Source organism: Saccopteryx bilineata, chromosome 2 (assembly GCF_036850765.1).
Source record: "Saccopteryx bilineata isolate mSacBil1 chromosome 2, mSacBil1_pri_phased_curated, whole genome shotgun sequence".
In the NCBI taxonomy this organism is placed as follows: domain Eukaryota; kingdom Metazoa; phylum Chordata; class Mammalia; order Chiroptera; family Emballonuridae; genus Saccopteryx; species Saccopteryx bilineata.
The window spans coordinates 176,841,294-176,858,461 of NC_089491.1; the positions used below are offsets into that span (position 1 = coordinate 176,841,294).

Genomic DNA, 17,168 nt, shown 5'->3' on the forward strand with positions numbered 1-17,168 from the left:
GCAAGGGGTTACTCGGTCTGCTGAAGGCCCACCATCAAGGCACATATGAGAAAGCAATCAATGAACAACTAAGGTGTCGCAATGCGCAACAAAAAACTGATGATTGATGTTTCTCATCTCTCCGTTCCCGTCTGTCTGTCCCTGTCTATCCCTCTCTCTGACTCTCTCTCTGTCTCTGTTAAAAAAAAAAAAAAAAGAAAGAAGGAGTAAACGAGCAGTGGAGTCAAAGCAGTTAATGTAGACTACTATCTTGAGAAGCTGTTACAATACGTGTAAAGTATAAAGAAAGAAATCCATATGATATTCATATGACCCACATATTTTAAAATATAATAGGTTAATTATCACTTTACTGTAAGTTCTAACTGACTCAAGAATGAGGCACTTTAGGCCCTGGCTGGTTGGCTCAGTGGTAGAGCGTCGGCCTGGCGTGCAGGAGTCCCGGGTTCGATTCCCGGCCAGGGCACATAGGAGAAGCGCCCATCTGCTTCTCCAACCCTCCCCCCTCTCCTTCCTCTCTGTCTCTTTCTTCCCTGCTGGCAGCCAAGGATCCATTGGAGCAGCGTTTGCCCGGGAGCTGAGGATGGCTCTGTGGCCTCTGCCTCAGGCGCTAGAATGGCTCTGGATGCAACAGAGCAACGGCCCAGATGGGCGGAGCATCGCCCCCTGGTGGGCATGCCGGGTGGATCCCAGTCAGGTGCATGCGGGAGTCTGTATGACTGCCTCCCCGTTTCCAACTTCAGAAAAATGAAAAAAAAAAAAAAAAAAAAAAAGAATGAGGCACTTTCGGCATTAGCAATGCAACAGATCTCACCACATAAAAGCGAAAAATGGAAATAGATTTTTATGGATAAATTTTATTGAACCTAAATAAAGTACATGTATTTTCTGGGTTAAAAAAATGTAAATTGACTAAGTGCTCCATTGGAAAAACATAGGGTTATTGAATGGATATGAAAACATCCTCTCTCTCTCAAATCAATTTTTTTAAAAAAGACACATGCCTGGCCTGTGCTGGCACAGAGGATAAAGTGTCAACTGGAATGCTGAGGTCGGTGGTTTGAAACCCTGGGCTTGCCGGGTCAAGGCACATACAACAAGCAGTCAATGAACTACAGTGAAGCAACTATGAGTTGATACTTCTTGAGCTACCCCACCACCCCATCTCTCCACTCTTCATAAAATCAATAAAATAAAACCTTAAAAGGAAAACACATACAGACTGAAAGTTAAAGGATGAAAAAAAGATATTTCATGAAAATGGAAACAAACCAAAAAAAAGAAGCTGGGGTAACATTATATATATCAGACAAAATAGACTGTAAAACAAAGGCTATAACAAGAAACAAAGAAGGGACCAGCAATTCCATTTCTGGGCATTTATCTGAAGAAAACAAAATACTAATTTGAAAAAATATATGCACCCCTATGTTCACTGCAGCATTATTTACAGTAGCCCAGATATGGAAGCAACCTAGGTGTTCATCAATAGATGAAAGGAAAAAGAAGTGGATGTATGTGTGTGTGTGTATCCACATACACTGGAATATTACTTCGCCATGAAAAAGAATGAACTCTTGGCATTTGCAACAACAATGGATAGACCTAGAGCAGTGGTCCCCAATCCCTGGGCCATGGACCGGTACCAGTCCATGGGCCATTTGGTACTGGTCCGCAGAGAAAGAATAAATAACTTACATTATTTCTGTTTTATTTATATTTAAGTCTGAACAATGTTTTATTTTTTAAAAATGACCAGATTCCCTCTGTTACATCCGTCTAAGACTCACTCTTGACGCTTGTCTCGGTCATGTGATACATTTATCCGTCCCACCCTAAAGGCCAGTCTGTGAATTAAACTGGTCCGTGGCCCAAAAAAGGTTAGGGACTACTGACCTAGAGGATATTATACTAAGTAAAATAAGTCAGAGAAGGACAAATACTGTATCATTTCACTTATGTGTGGAATCTACAAAACTAAAGAAATGAACAAACAAAACAAACAGACTCATGGATACAGAAAAACTGACAGTTGCCAGAGGGTTAGGCAGTGGAGGTATGGTAAAAAGGTGAAGCGAATTAAGAAGTACAAACTCGGCCCTGGCTGGTTGGCTCAGCGGTAGAGCGTCGGCCTGGCGTGTGGGGGACCCGGGTTCGATTCCCGGCCAGGGCACATAGGAGAAGCGCCCATTTGCTTCTCCACCCCCACCCCCTCCTTCCTCTCTGTCTCTCTCTTCCCCTCCCGCAGCCAAGGCTCCATTGGAGCAAAGATGGCCCGGGCTCTGGGGATGGCTCCTTGGCCTCTGCCCTAGACACTAGAGTGGCTCTGGTCTCGGCACAGCGACGCCCTGGAGGGGCAGAGCATCACCTCCTGGTGGGCAGAGCATCGCCCCTGGTGGGCGTGCCGGGTGGATCCCAGTCGGACGCATGCGGGAGGATGTCTGACTGTCTCTCCCCGTTTCCAGCTTCAGAAAAATGAAAAAAAAAAAAAAGAAGTACAAACTCACAGTTATAGCATAAATAAGGGAATCCAGTCAATAATATCACAAAAACTTTGTACAGTAACAGATGGATTGTGGACTTTTTGTGGTGATCACTTTGTAAAGTATATATCAATAAATGTCAAATCACTATGTGGTACACCTGAAACTAAATAATATTGTATGTCAACTATACTTTAATTAAAAAGAGTTTTGCATTCTGGAATTAAAATTAGACATGAAAAGAATTGTAATGGGGCCCTGGCCAAATAGCTTGGTTGGTTAGAGATAGTCCTGAAGCACAGAGTTTGACAGTTTGATCACTGTCAGAACACATACAGGAACAGATAGATGTTCTTATCTCTCTCTCTCTCTCTCTCCCTTCTTCTCCACTAAAATCAATTAATTAAAAAAATTAATAATGGGAAGACTTTGAAAGGTTTTAAGCTGAGAAGGTTAAGCTGATCATATTTACATAATAAAAAGATTGTTCTGGTCTGACCTGTGGTGGCACAGTGGATAAAGTGTTGACCTGTAACACTGAGGCTGCCAGTTCGAAACCCTGGGCTTACCTGGTCAAGGCACATGTGAGAAACAACTACTATAAGTTGATAATTCCTGCTCCTTCTCCCCCAACTCTAAAATCAATAAATAAAATCTTTTTTAAAAATCATTCTGACTGATATGTGGAGAATGGTTTGGAAGACAAGAGTGAACCACGTGGGAAGCTCTTACCAAAGTTCAAGAAAAAGATGATCGTGGGTTGAACTAATGTAGCGATTTTTCAGTTGGTGTGCCATGGCATGCTGGTGTGCCGTAAGCATTTCTAAAACGTGCAGTACCTGACTATTCAGTCAGGGCACTGATCTCTTTTCTCTTACACTGTCAAATTAAAAAATGACAACAGCCCACACAACAATAGCCATCTGGTGTGAATGAATCAAAATTATACCTATTTTTTGTCGGATTAGCAAAAAAAAAAATTTCAGTGTGCCACAGAATATTAGTAATTACTTTTTGTGTGCTATGCGATGAAAAAGGTTGAAAACTGCTGAATTAATGCATAGTAAAGGAGATGGGATAAGTGAAATTATATTATGAATTGGGGGTAGAATTGATAGATCTTTCAGATAATTTCAAAGTAGAAGATGAGAGCAGCCCTGGCCGGTTGGCTCAGCGGTAGAGCGTTGGCCTAGCGTGCGGAGGACCCGGGTTCGATTCCCGGCCAGGGCATACAGGAGAAGCGCCCATTTGCTTCTCCACCCCTCCACCGTGCTTTCTTCTCTGTCTCTCTCTTCCCCTCCCGCAGCCAAGGCTCCATTGGAGCAAAGATGGCCCGGGCGCTGGGGATGGCTCTGTGGCCTCTGCCGCAGGCGCTAGAGTGGCTCTGGTCGCAACATGGCGACGCCCAGGATGGGCAGAGCATTGCCCCCTGGTGGGCAGAGCATCGCCCCTGGTGGGCGTGCCGGGTGGATCCCGGTCGGGCGCATGTGGGAGTCTGTCTGACTGTCTCTCCCTGTTTCCAGCTTCAGAAAAAATGGAAAAAAAAAAAAAAAAAAAAAAAAAAAAAAAGATGAGAGCAATCCAGCTTTCGGCTTAAGCAATGCATTTTATAGGGAAGGAGAATTGTGAAGAAGGAATAGGTTTTGGGAGATAAATCTAGAGTTCTTCTTTGAACATGAAAGTTTGAGATATCAGTGGGTATCCAAGTGGATTACCCAGTGGTAACCAGAATTGTGAAGAAGGAATAGGTTTTGGGAGATAAATCTAGAGTTCTTCTTTGAACATGAAAAGTTTGAGATATCAGTGTGTATCCAAGTGGATTATCAAATCAGCAGCCTGAGGTTTGGGGAGAGATCAGGGCCAGCCATATGTACATTTTTGGGAATCATCAGCCAGTAGATGAAATTGAAAGCCATGGGAATTGATGAGATCATTCTGAAAGAGAGTATAGCTATAGAAGAGAAAAGAGATGGGAGCTCAGGACCTGCAACATGTAAAGGTCAGGCAGAGAAAGAAGAGCTGTCAGCTAAAAAGACCAAGATGGGTCCTGGCTGGATAGATCAGTTGGTTAGCATTGTCCAGAAGCACAGAGGTTACCAGTTCAATTCCCGGTAAGGGCACATTCAGGAACAGATTGATGTTTCCTGTCTCTTTCTCTCCCTTCCTCTCTCTCTAAAATCAATAAAATAAACACTAAAAAAAGAAAAGGAAAAAAAAAAAAAAAAAAGAAAGACCAAGATGGGGAGACCAGAGTCACAAAAGCCAGAAGAAAAAACTATTTCAAGAAGGAGGGAATGGTTAAGTGTTTCCAACATTACTTAAAGGTCAAGTAAGATAAATAGAAAGAGATAAAACCGTTAGATTTGACAACATGGCAGGTGTTGGTGAACCTGACAAGAGTAATTTCAGTGGAGTGGAGGGAACAGAAACCCAGTTAAAGTAGAACAGATGAGGGTTGAAGAGAGCAACTGGGGCAATAGTAATTGGGAAAGGAAGAAATGCATAGGCATTAGAAGCATTGTGGTGAGGGACTGGATGTGGGAGTGAGAGAGGTAACCATTAGATTTCTAGAGATGATAGGAGGGTCATAGTGCTACTAATTTTTAAAAAGATTTTATTAATTGGCCCTGGCCGGTTGGGTCAGTGGTAGAGTGTCGGCCTGGCATGCGGGAGTCCCAGGTTCGATTCCTGGCCAGGACACACAGGAGAAGCGCCCATCTACTTCTCCACCCCTCCCCCTCTCCTTCCTCTCTGTCTCTCTCTTCCCCTCCTGCAGCCAAGGCTCCATTGGAGCAAAGTTGGCCCAGGCGCTGAGGATGGCTCTATGGCCTCTGCCTCAGGTGCTAGAGTGGCTCTGGTTGCAACAGAGCAACGCCCCAGATGGGCAGAGCATCGCCTCCTGGTGGGCGTGCCGGGTGGATCCCGGTCGGGTGCATTCGGGAGTCTGTCTGCCTCCCCGTTTCCAACTTCAGAAAAATACAAAAAAAAAAAAAAAAAGATTTTATTAATTGATTTTTTACAAAGAGAGCAGAGAGAGGGATGGGGAGTGAGAAGTATCAACTCATAGTTGCTTCACTTTAGTTATTCATTGTTTGTAGCATGTGCCTTGACCAGGCAAGCCCAGGGTACTGAACCAGCAACCCCAGCATTCCAGGTCAATGCTCTATCCACTGTACCCCACAGGTCAGACAGGCATGGTGCCACCAATTCTAAGAACAAAAAGAGAAATCTGCAAAAAAGAAAATGATGATTTCCATTTGGAACATATTGATTTTAATGTGCTGGCAGCGCATTCATGTGTTCTGAAGTTTGCTGATTTCCAAATCTGTATGTCCAGTCGGAGGTGCAAAATGGTTTGGACTGGACAGGCTAATTTGGGGATCACCAGAGTAAAAATTGTTTTGGTTGACCATGAATATTGGTAAGAACTCCCTCAGTGTAAAAGGCAAACTTTGGATAACTCTTCTTTTTTTAAAAAAATTTTATGATTGATTTTAGCGAGAGAGGAAGTGGGGGAAGAGAGAGAGAGAAACATCATTCTATTCCTGTAGATGCCCTGACCAGGGCTTGAATTGGCAACCTCTGTGCTTCATGATGACACTCTAACCAATCGAGCTATTCAGCCAGGGCTTGAGAACTCTTATATTAAAGTGATGGTCAGAGAAAGAAAGGTCAGCAAAGAAAATCAGGAAAGAATCCAAAGAGTTGTGTGAGGGAAGCCAAGAGGGAAACGATTTCCAACAAGGAAAGGGTAGTCAACAATGCCAACAATGTAGTAAAGAATGAGCAAAGAGCCCTGGCTGGGTAGCTTAGTTTGTTAGACCATCATCCCAATGCACTAAGGTTACTGGTTCAATCCCCAGTCAGGGCATATACAAGGATCAACAAGTGAATGCATGGGTGGGTGGAGCAACAAGTTAACATTTCTATCTCTTTCTCCCTCTTCCTCTCTCTCTAAAATCAATTTAAAATAAAAAGAATCAACTAATAAATGCATAAATAAGTAGAACAACAAATCAATGTTCTCTACCTTCCTTTCTAAAATCAATTTTTTTTAATTAAAAAAATGAACAAAGAGTGTTCAAGTGTGCTCAGAATAGAGGGGCAGGTGATAGAATTGACACTCAGAAAGCCACAATGACTGAGGCATCATGTGTCCACAGGCCTCTCCAGCATCAACCAGACTTGTCTTGATTTCCACTTCTCTGATAGAACTGCTGGTGGCATGGAGGTCCAGCAGGCTAGCCTCATGTTCCTGCTCTGTCCCAATACCACCTGGGCTTTGAAGGGGAGGGTCCCAGTGCTAGGCCTACATGATACCAACCTCACCACGGCCCCTCAGCCCCTGCTGGAGGTGAATGCCAATGGCTGGCATCAGCTCCTCCTGGGGCCTGAAGCTCAGGCTGCCTGCAGCCAGGGGCACCTGGCCCTGGAACTTGTAGCTCAGAACTCAGTCATCCTGGGAGGGGCTGCCCATAGGCCTTTCGTGGCAGGCCAGTGAAAGTTGGGGGCAAGCACCAGGTTCAATGGCATGGTATTGACTGCCAGGGTGGGTCCAGGATGTGCTGACGACAAAAGTTCTTTGTGAACTTCTGTGAGATTGGTTGGCACGACTGGGTAATCCAGCCTGAGGACTACTCAATGAACTTTTGCACACTGCAGTGCCCACTGTGTGTGGCAGGCATGCTTGGTATTGCTGCCTCCTTTCACACCGCAGTGCTCAATCTTCTCAAGGCAAACACAGCCACAGGCACCGCTAGAGGGGGCTCATGCTGTGTGTCCCCAGCCCAGCACCCCCTGTCTCTGCTCTACTATGACAGGGACAGAAACATTGTCAAGACTGATATACCTGACATGGTGATAGAGGCTTGTGGATGCAGTTAGTTCATGTATGGTACAGGCAGCCCAAGGTGGGGTAGGCAAGTATGCCCCCAAAGAGGTGTCCTTCCTTGAGAGGAGAGACTGACTCCATTACTGCTTCTGTCCAGAAGGTGCACTCCCTCTTCCTGAGCAACCTGCAGAGACTTTCCTAAGCTTGACTTGGGGTGATCTTCATCTAAAGAGTCACTGTACCATCTTCCCAGCCACCAGCCTCTCCTCTACAGCATAGTCCATCCAGCAAGCCCCATATGCTCAACCTCTATCCCAGAGACTTAGATCCACCTTCAACTATGAGGACAGCAATCTGGTTCCCAGGTAGACACCCATAGCCCACTCTTTTTTTTTTTTTTAATTATTTTTGGCCTCTACTTCCTGCTCAGTTTGAGTAAGGGGAAACACAGGCAAAAAGTCAGGGTATATCTTATTCCCGCTCATTCAGCCTAGGTGTCATGATTTTGTGTGACTGTGGCTGTGACCATGTCTCTCGGGCTCCTGTCTGGCTTCCTTTTCCATAGCTCCAGCTCAGCCTGGGTTCTGTTATCACTATTTCCACGCTAGCAGCTTGTAATGGCTCTCTACTCTTACCAGTCCCCAGGTACTTCAACATCCCTCATTGTTTCCCTTAACCCTGTCCATACCTCTGTAAAGAAGTCCTTCATTAAGTCTTCTCAGTGATGCAAACACAGAGAGCTGAGTGTGCCTTTTGTCTCCTGCCAATACCCTGACTGACACACTGGATGACACACAATCTGCCTGTCTCGCCCATTTCTACTCCCCTCACACAGTTTCCTCAGGACTGAGCTACTGTGTCCATCCTATACTTCATGCCACTTCCTTCCCACACTGCTTCCCCTTCTTTGATAGGACCCTTTCACCTTCTCAGGACCATCTTTTCTGGTCTCAAGGCTAATAAAGACTTAGGTTTTACCTGCTGCTCTCCTCCCCCTGTACTCTCTCCAAGACATAAGACATCACTGCTCAGTAAGCAAGTAGGCCAGCAACCTGTGGGCATGCATGTGGTGAGAGGCAGAGGAATGGCTCAGAGATGGCTACTTTCTTTTCACCAACCCCCAGAACTCCATCCAGGAGTCCTGCTTGGAAGCTGGAACTGGCGAAGGGCCACTAGAGTGGGACAGGGAGGGGGGAAAGGCCTGGAGTAAGAAGATGGAGACATTCTCTCTGAGACAGGGTTCTCTCTAGACCAGAAATTTTTTTTTCTTTTTTTGTATTTTTCTGAAGTTGGAAACGGGGAGGCAGTCAGACTCCCGCATGCACCCGACCGGGATCCACCTGGCATGCCCACCAGGGGGCGATGCTCTGCCCATCTGGGGCATTGCTCTGTTGCGACCAGAGCTACTCCAGCGCCTGGGGCAGAGGCCACGGAGCCATCCCCAGCGCCCGGGTCAACTTTTTGCTCCAATGGAGCCTCGGCTGTGGGAGGGGAAGAAAGAGACAGAGAGGAAGGAGAGGGGGAGGGGTGGAGAAGCAGATGGGTGCCTCTCCTGTGTGCCCTGGCCGGGAATCGAACCTGGGACTCCTGCACGCCAGGCCGACGCTCTACCACTGAGCCAACCAGCCAGGGCCTAGACCAGCAATTTTCAACCAGAGTGCTACAAGAATTTTTAAAACATGCAGTACTTGACTATTTAGTCAGGGGCATGGGCCTCTCTTCTCTTAGATTGTCAAATAAAAAATAATAATAACAGGCCTGACCTGTGGTGGTGCAGTGGATAAAGCGTCGACCTAGAAATGCTGAGGTTGCCAGTTTGAAACCCTGGGCTTGCCTGGTCAAGGCACATATGGGAGTTGATGCTTCCTGCTCCTCCCCCCTTCTCTCTCTCTCTCTCTCTCCTTTCTAAAATGAATAAAAAAATAAAATAAAATAAAAGGTTTAAAAAAATAAAGTTGGCTAACCCCATAAAAAATAAAATAAAATAAAATAATAATAACAGTTGCTATCAGGTGTGAATGCCCTCTCTTAAACCTTAAATATATAGGTCATATAGTAGGGTTGCATCTTCTTGGTCATGTCACATAATAAGGTTGTGTCTGTGATTGGTTAATTCTTGGTACAAGAAATCCTTAAATACAAGAATAGACACTTGATTTTTTTTAAAGTCACTTTGGAGCAAAAAGGATAGGTAATATTTATTTTGTCTTGTAAATCAATCAAAATTATACCTATTTTTTTGCCAGATCAGCAAAAATTATATTTTTTGGTGTGCCACAGAATTTTAGTAACTAGTTTACATGTGCCATGAGATGAAAAAGGTTGAAAATCGCTGCTCTAGACCTTTGCCCTCTTCCCCCACCATCTCCTTCCTTTGATTGGATAGCCCTAAACCATGGGGTCGATATTGTCTGCAGCCCCAAGGCCAAATTTTCACAAAACCCATGTGTCCTTTGGATTACGTGATGTCTGTGTTTGCTCAGCATATTACACCCTTCTACCAGGGTCGGAGATCCCGGAATAAGAACCCTAGAGGAGAAAGTTTGATAGGAACCTTCTAGGGGGAGGGCAAATCTGAGCTGCACTGAGTTTCCTGAGCAAATTCATGGAAGTTATCCCATCTTTGACTTGTGATCTTCATCTAAGGAGAAAATCTAAAGAAATCTTTTAGTACTCCCTCCACGCCATACCCCTCCCAGATCTGACTAACTCACCTCTCTCCCACTACCAATTCAGTCCCCAGTGCCAAGACTAAGATGAAGTGAAGTGAACCACTTGCCTTAGGGGCAATATTTTAAGAGATGCCAAAAAATTCCTCAATCAAGATAAATATCTTAATTCAATATTTTTAAAACATCAAAATTAAAGCAAAAAAAAAATCCATGATGTGCCCTGGCCAGATAGCTTGGCTGGTTAGAGCATCATCATGAGGTGCAGAGGTTGCTGGTTCGATCCCCTGTCAGGGCACATAAAGGAATAAATGTTCCAGTCTCTTTCCTGCTCTCTCTCCCTTCCTCTCTCTAAAGTCAAAAAACAAACATTAAAATATTTTTTTAATTCATGATGAACAAAATGGTAAAATTTTATTATTAGCACCACGCTCTAACCAACTGAGCTCACTGGCCATAAAAAAGGGCAACATTATTTAAATTATTTTTTTTATTTATTCATTTTTAGAGAAGAGAGAGAGGAGAAAGAGAGAGAGAGAGAGAGAGAGAGAGAGAGAAGGGGGGAGGAGCAGGAAGCATCAACTCCCATATGTGCCTTGACTAGGCAAGCCCAGGGTTTTGAACCAGCAACCTCAGTGTTCCAGGGTGGTGCTTTATCCACTGCGCCACCACAGGCAAGGCTAAAATGGCAACATTTTAAATAAACACAAAATCAGTTGTATTCTCTTTCTTCTTTGGCTCTGCCTTTTGTAACAAGGAGAAAGAGTGGGCCTGTATTCTTCTGAACCTTTTCTTCTATAGTCCCCAGGCCCCTAACTCTAGACTGTCAGGCTTTTCTCATTTGGGCAAGATAATCACTCAGGTTTCTTCTACTTCCTTACCCACCCTAAGCCTTGTCACTACCCCCCAGGTTGGTGGTAGGGCGGGCTTGTGAGGCAGATGGCTGGGGTATTTATAACCCGGGAGCACTTCTTGGGAAAAGTGACTAAGATGCTAAGAGCATATTTATAGCTGGATTCTGACGTAAGTGTCAGCGGGGAGGTAGGGCCAGGCCAGGCACAGCAGCAAGAGAATAGGAAGAACTGGAAATTGGGGGCACCTGACAGGGTGAGAGAGCCATAGGGCCAGCGACTCTTGCAGCAACTTCTTGCTGCTTCCCTTGACTCTGTCTCCTGACACCAACAGGGAAGCCCTCTGAAACACTGCCATGCACAGAAACCTCTACTTTGCAGTTCTATAGTCCAGACCCCAGGGGGTAGAGGGCTATCACCAGCTGGACCAACAAAGAGGGAGCTGGGAGCTGGGAGAGTGCTGGACAAAGGGGTTTGAATGTTTCAGAACCTGAGGAGAAATGTAGGGAGATAGGAGGGTCTATAAAGTGTCACTGGCCCTTCTCCCAAGTCCCTACCACATGGTGTCTTGAGTTTCTAGTAAGAGCCTCTCACCCACCACCTAGCTCCGTTGCAACCTGTCAGTGGGATTAGATCTAAAACCAGAGGTAGCAGTGATGTGGGTCCTGACCTCTGGCAGTAGTGAGATGAGACAGCAGAGAGCCCAGCTTCTCTGTCTCCTGTTGGAGAGTCAGGGTCCCCAAAGTGAGAGGTTGGGAAGCGCTGCATCTCTCCGCTCATTTTCCAGAGTAGCCCCTTCCCTGGGAAACTGGTCAGCTCCAGGAGGGTTGGTGTCCAGTAGCAAAGCACTGCCACATGGTGGTCATTGGTGGTACTGAGACTCAGAGAGGAAGTGTGATAATAAGGGCTAGGATTGAAACTAAGCTTGCTCCACTCTTTTTGTTTTACTCTACTCTTTAAAGTCCTTTAAACCTCCCATTTCCCAATCCCATTAACAGAGACCTGGTAGCACTTCTAGGGTGTCCCACATTTAGGCAACTCTCACAGTCCCTTGAAAAAGAATGAGCAGCAAGCTGGATATAGGCCCTCCTAAGTCCTATGTCCTATGCCAGCCTTGATGGACTCTGCCCTCTGTAAGGTTGCATCATCCCACCCTTACCATTTTGGGTTCCCCAGACATCACAGTACATGCCAACCCCATGCCCCTGCCCTCCTCCACATATTGCTCCAGTCCAACTGGACTCTGAGCAGCCAGCACAGGCAGGGTCATGGGGTGACTTTTGTGTCCTGTGGCACTGCCACCTTGGCCTGGGCAAAAGGACTCAGTTCCTCCTGCCCTCACCCCAACCTCTCACCCTTCTCTCAGACCTATTGCTAGAAATAGAAACCAGAGTTCCTTCTTGCCCAGAGACTGCAGAGACATAACCACTGGAACTCACAACTGTGTCATAACTGCTGCAGGAGTAGCCACAGAGCAAGCTAGGAAGGCTAAAATAAAAGGGGAAATTGCCCTTCCCCACCTTGCTATACGGAGTCCTCCCCACCAAGTCCCAGACCTTGAGGGCTGACCATGTGAAATCATCCTCTTTCTTGCATCATGCGTGTCCACATTATTCCCACCCCCACCCCCATACCTCCACCTTAAGATCAGTGATCAGGGCCAGATGGTGAAACCTGAGCTGCAGTGGGGACATCTACGCCCTGCAGGGATTTGATAGGCAGCAGAGCTGGCCAATCTGGGGCTCAGAGGGTAGGTCTGCCGGCTGACCACGAGGTGAGGGAGCCCCAGGCTGTGGACTCTAAAGAGGCCCCAGCCAGTAACCAGACACAAGCTGTGGTCAAACTGGCAGACTGTGCTTAACACAGCTATCCATCAGACCACCAATTTTCCGCCAAGCAATAGAAGACAGGTGGCTCTACCCTTGGCTAAGGGTAGGTGTGGCACTGGTTGCTGCTGCTGTGCCTTAATTGGCCTTCACGCAATCAGACTCAACAGAAGGAGAAACTGCCATCCAAGACTTCCGTCCAGACCCAGGGCCATTCATCAGCAACATGGGGCTCCTTGATGTCCAGCTCCAGCTGGTGTTGCTGTGGGCCCTGATGTGGGTGCAGGGGGCAAGGTCTCTGTGTCCCTCCTGTGGGGGTCTCACTCTGGCGCCCCAAGCAGAACGAGCTATAGTCCTGGAGCTAGCTAAGCAGCAAATTCTGGAGGGTCTGCACCTGACCAGTCGTCCCAGAATAACTAATCCTCCACCCCAGGCAGCACTGACCAGAGCTCTCCAGAGACTACAGCAGGGAAGTGTGGCTCCGACGAATGGGGGAGAAGTCATCAGCTTTGCTACCACCACAGGTAGGTGAGGGAGAGACAGGCAGAGAACAGACAGGGACAGGGAGGCAGAACCGGAGACTGACAGAAAAGGCAGACAGAGCTGGGTGAGGAAGAAGGAGGAGAAGTTGGGGCAGGAACTGGGTGTGGAGGATACAAGGCAGTCCCTGTTTCTTCCAAAGGTGGGTGCTAAAGAGAGCAGTGAGCAGGGATTGCAGGAGTCTCAGAGGAGAGCTCCATCTCTGCTCAGTTCTTCAGTCTTTTATCCATCTTTCTGGCAGACTCCTCCACTTCAACCTGCAATTCCATGCTCACCTTCCACCTGTCTACTCCTCGGTTCCACCATCCATACCATATGTGCCTATGGCTGCATGTGCGCCCCACCCTTCCTAGCACTCTTTACTTAAGAATCTTCCGATTGGGCACAAGAAGGAGACACAGAGCGCCCTGCAACTTCCTGGCTGAGCACCAAATTACAACCCCTGGCTGGCATGCCCTGACTCTGCCCTCTAGTGGCCTGAGCGGTGAGAGGTCTAGTGTACTGAGACTCCAACTGGAATGCAGACCCCTAGAAGGCAACAGCACAACTGCCGGACAACCCCTCCTCCAACAACTCCTGGACACAGAGGGAAACCAGCGGCCCTTCCTGGAGTTTAAGATCCAGCCCAATGAGCTGGGAGCCAGCCGGGCCAGGAGGAGGACTCCCACCTGTGAGCCTGAGACTCCCTTATGTTGTAAGCGAGACCATTACGTAGACTTCCAGGAACTGGGATGGCGGGACTGGATCCTGCAGCCTGAGGGGTACCAGCTGAATTACTGCAGTGGGCAGTGCCCCTCTCACCTAGCTGGCAGCCCAGGCATTGCTGCCTCCTTCCATTCGGCTGTCTTCAGCCTCCTCAAGGCCAACAACCCTTGGCCCTTGGGTACCTCCTGCTGTGTCCCTACTGCCCGAAGGCCTCTCTCCCTCCTCTACCTAAATCAGGATGGCAATGTGGTCAAGACAGATGTGCCAGATATGGTGGTGGAGGCCTGTGGCTGCAGCTAGCAAGAGGACCTGGCAGTCTGAAGTAAAGAGATCAAGTTGAGGGTTCCCAGGCAAAGGGCATCTGTGGCTGCGGGCATCAGATTCTTGATCTGCACCCCCACCCAATAGGCCACCTGGCAGTATGACTGGGTTGACCTCTATGGAACCCGAATGGACACTTTCTTGTCCAAACCGGGCCTATTCCAGGCTGGTTGATGTTTGGGGAGATGGGGAAAGTGGGTCCTCTGCTGGAATCTACCCAGGAAGCATGATTTCCTACCCTAAGCCCTATGAGAAAATGTCAGAGGCAAGGGAGGGAAGAAGCAGGCCAGGAAAAATGACTTAGTTTCTTTCAAGAAGAGGAAGTCCTCAAGTGAGAAATGGAAGAAGCAGACCAAGGTCCAGCAGACTTGGGGGCAGGGGAAACAGGTTGGCCAAGGATAGGACTGTTGAAGTACTTCAAGGGAGGGTCAAGAGGGAGATAGGTAAAGGACTGAGGAAAGGTGTTAGGAGAGCCAGAAATGAGAGTCAGGAGAGAGCAGTGTTGAGTCCAAGAAGTTCCTTGGTTCTTCCCAGTGGGAAGCAGGACCCACTGGGGAGACAAACATTTATCCTTTCCAAAAAATCAGGGGGGAGGGGAACAAGTTTGAGTCATAAAGAAGTGCTGGGGTGATGGGTCCAGAGCAATGGTTTTCAAGGTGTGGTCTGGGGACCCCTGGGAGGTTCCTGAGGGCCTTTCATGTGTGTCCACAGGGTCAAAACTATTTTCATAATAATACTAAGATGTTGCTTTTTTATTTTTATTACCGTGGAGTTTTCTAGAGGCTGTGACATGTGATTATATCATCTTTCTGACATCATTGTTAATTGGATGTGTGCTTGTATAGCAAAGTTTTTTCAGTTTTAATTTTTAATATGATAATTTGATATAAACCCCATAAACAAAAAGTCAATAATTTAAAGTGTAAAGTGGTCTTGAAACCAAATATTTGAGAATCGCTGATCTAGAGAAAGCAGTGTGGGAAGGAGAAAGCAGTGTATTATAAAAGAACTAACCTGGGGCCCTGACTGGGTAACTCAGTTGATTAGAGCATTGTCCTGATATGCCAAGGTTGTAGGTCTGATCCCAGTCAGGGCACATACAAGAATCAACGAATGAATGAACAAATCGATGTCTCTGTCTCATCAAAAATAAAACATTTTTTGGCCTGACCTGTGGTGGCGCAGTGGATAAAGCGTTGACCTGGAAATGCTGAGGTCGCCGGTTCAAAACCCTGGGCTTGCCTGGTCAAGGCACATATGGGAGTTGATGCTTCCAGCTCCTCCCCCCTGTCTCTCTCTCTCCTCTCTCTTCTCTCTAAAAATGAATAAACTAAAAAACAATTAAATTTAAAAAAATAAAATTAAAAAAAAAAAAACTTAAAAAAAAAATAAAATAAAATAAAACATTTTTTAAACTACCCTGGAAGAGCCTGACCAGGCAGTGGCGCAGTGAATAGAGCATCGGACTGGGATGCAGAAGGAACCAGGTTTGAGACCCCGAGGTCACCAGCTTGAGTACGGGCTCATCTGGTTTGAGCAAGGCTCGCCAGCTTGGACCCAAGGTCGCTGGCTCCAGCAAGGGGTTGCTCGGTTGATTGATGCTTCTCATCTCTCTCTGTTCCTGTCTGTCTGTCCCTGTCTATCCCTCTCTCTGACTCACTCTCTGTCTCTGTAAAAAATAAATAAATAAAAATAAATAAAACCTAAAAAAAAAAAAAAACTACCCTGGAAGACAAGGCGCGCAGCTGAGACAGGAACATGTGTAGGGCCTCTTCTTCTCCAGTGGCCTCTGCTGTTGCTTGACCGTCTAGGTATAACTGGTGTCTAGGTCAAAGTAACATGTGGGAGAAAGCTCAAATAGGATTCCTTATCTGTCCCTCATAGCTACTATCTATATTTGTCTGACCTCAAACCTCTTTTTAGTTTCACCTCTTTCCCTTGACCCTCAGACTGAACAGTTAGCCTACTAACCATCCAGAGTTAAGGAGTTGGTTCTTAGAAGCAGAGTTAGAATGTGGGAGGTCTGTCTCAGGGTTAATAAAAAATAAAGCACCCATTTCCCCCACCATGTTTTCTCCCCTTTCTCATAAAGAAAATTCAGAGAAAATAAAATAGCTGCTGCTTCTCCTGAATCTGATCATTCTGACAACACAAATCCAAAGAGACAGGGCACTCCCAATCAGACACTACCTCTCTGCAATAGAAGCTTCTGCCAGTGTGCCCCTCCATTTCTTTGGGCTCATACAACCCTCTCCCTGGACTCCTAACTGGGTTTTGGTGAGGGGACCTGTAAAGCCTACTTACTTCTTTAGCTTCCCTAGTTTCCTCTACTTCTAGACTCCAAGAGGATGTATTGTGCCAAATTGACCAGCAGAGGGAGCAGACAACCTTGAAAAAAAAAAAAAAGAGCGGGCAGCGCAGAGGTGCGGAGGTAGCCGCAGTCTCCAGAACTTCAAGACCCAGGAGAATCGGGCTTATTCGAGAATACTGCTTCAGTGCTAGGGTTCTTGTGAACACACACCCTGCACCCAGAGACTCAGCCTCTGTTCCTCTTATGCTCCACAGACCCCTCACCTTCCGCCCAGAGGCCTCAGCCGAGGCTGTCACAATCCTGTTTCCACCAAATCCCAACTCCATTCCAACTCCTTCATGTTCTATCCAAAAGGTTTGAACAGCGGATAAACGGCAAGTTGGCGGAATGCTCAGTTAGCACAAACCAAAGTCGACCACCCTACCTCCAACATTATCTTTCTGGGATGAACTTTTTGTCGACCCCTTCCCGCCCTCATTATATTTCTCAATCTGTTTTTTTCTGGCTATGGTTCAGAGCCTCTTCGTGGGCAGCCGATCCAAGGATCCATGCCGGGATTTACTGCCCACCACCAGCAGCGTGTTCAGCGGCGGTGGGGCGGGGGGGGGGGGGGGGTAGGCAGCATAGGGTC

The 17,168-nt window shown here is 46.8% G+C and overlaps 2 protein-coding genes across 3 annotated transcripts in view; both read left to right on the forward strand.

Moving 5' to 3' along the window:
* INHBC (inhibin subunit beta C) overlaps positions 1-7,367 on the forward strand; it is a 35,676-nt gene extending 28,309 nt beyond the window's left edge. The window contains 2 exon segments of the mRNA XM_066254889.1: positions 6,647-6,976; positions 6,979-7,367. Of these exon segments, the coding sequence (XP_066110986.1) occupies positions 6,647-6,976; positions 6,979-7,367 (719 nt within the window).
* A 5,154-nt stretch (positions 7,368-12,521) lies between these two features.
* On the forward strand, positions 12,522-17,105 carry INHBE (inhibin subunit beta E). Of its 2 annotated transcripts, XM_066258806.1 has the most exons (3): positions 12,522-13,184; positions 13,442-14,227; positions 16,792-17,105. In XM_066258806.1, the coding sequence occupies exons 1-2, from the start codon at positions 12,887-12,889 to the stop codon at positions 14,203-14,205; spliced, it is 1,062 nt and encodes a 353-aa protein (XP_066114903.1). In that variant the 5' UTR covers positions 12,522-12,886; the 3' UTR covers positions 14,206-14,227; positions 16,792-17,105. The 2 variants fall into 2 exon arrangements, with proteins under 2 accessions (XP_066114903.1, XP_066114902.1); XM_066258805.1 differs by lacking the exon at positions 16,792-17,105 and having other exon boundaries at positions 13,442-16,632.
* Positions 17,106-17,168: the final 63 nt, after the last annotated feature.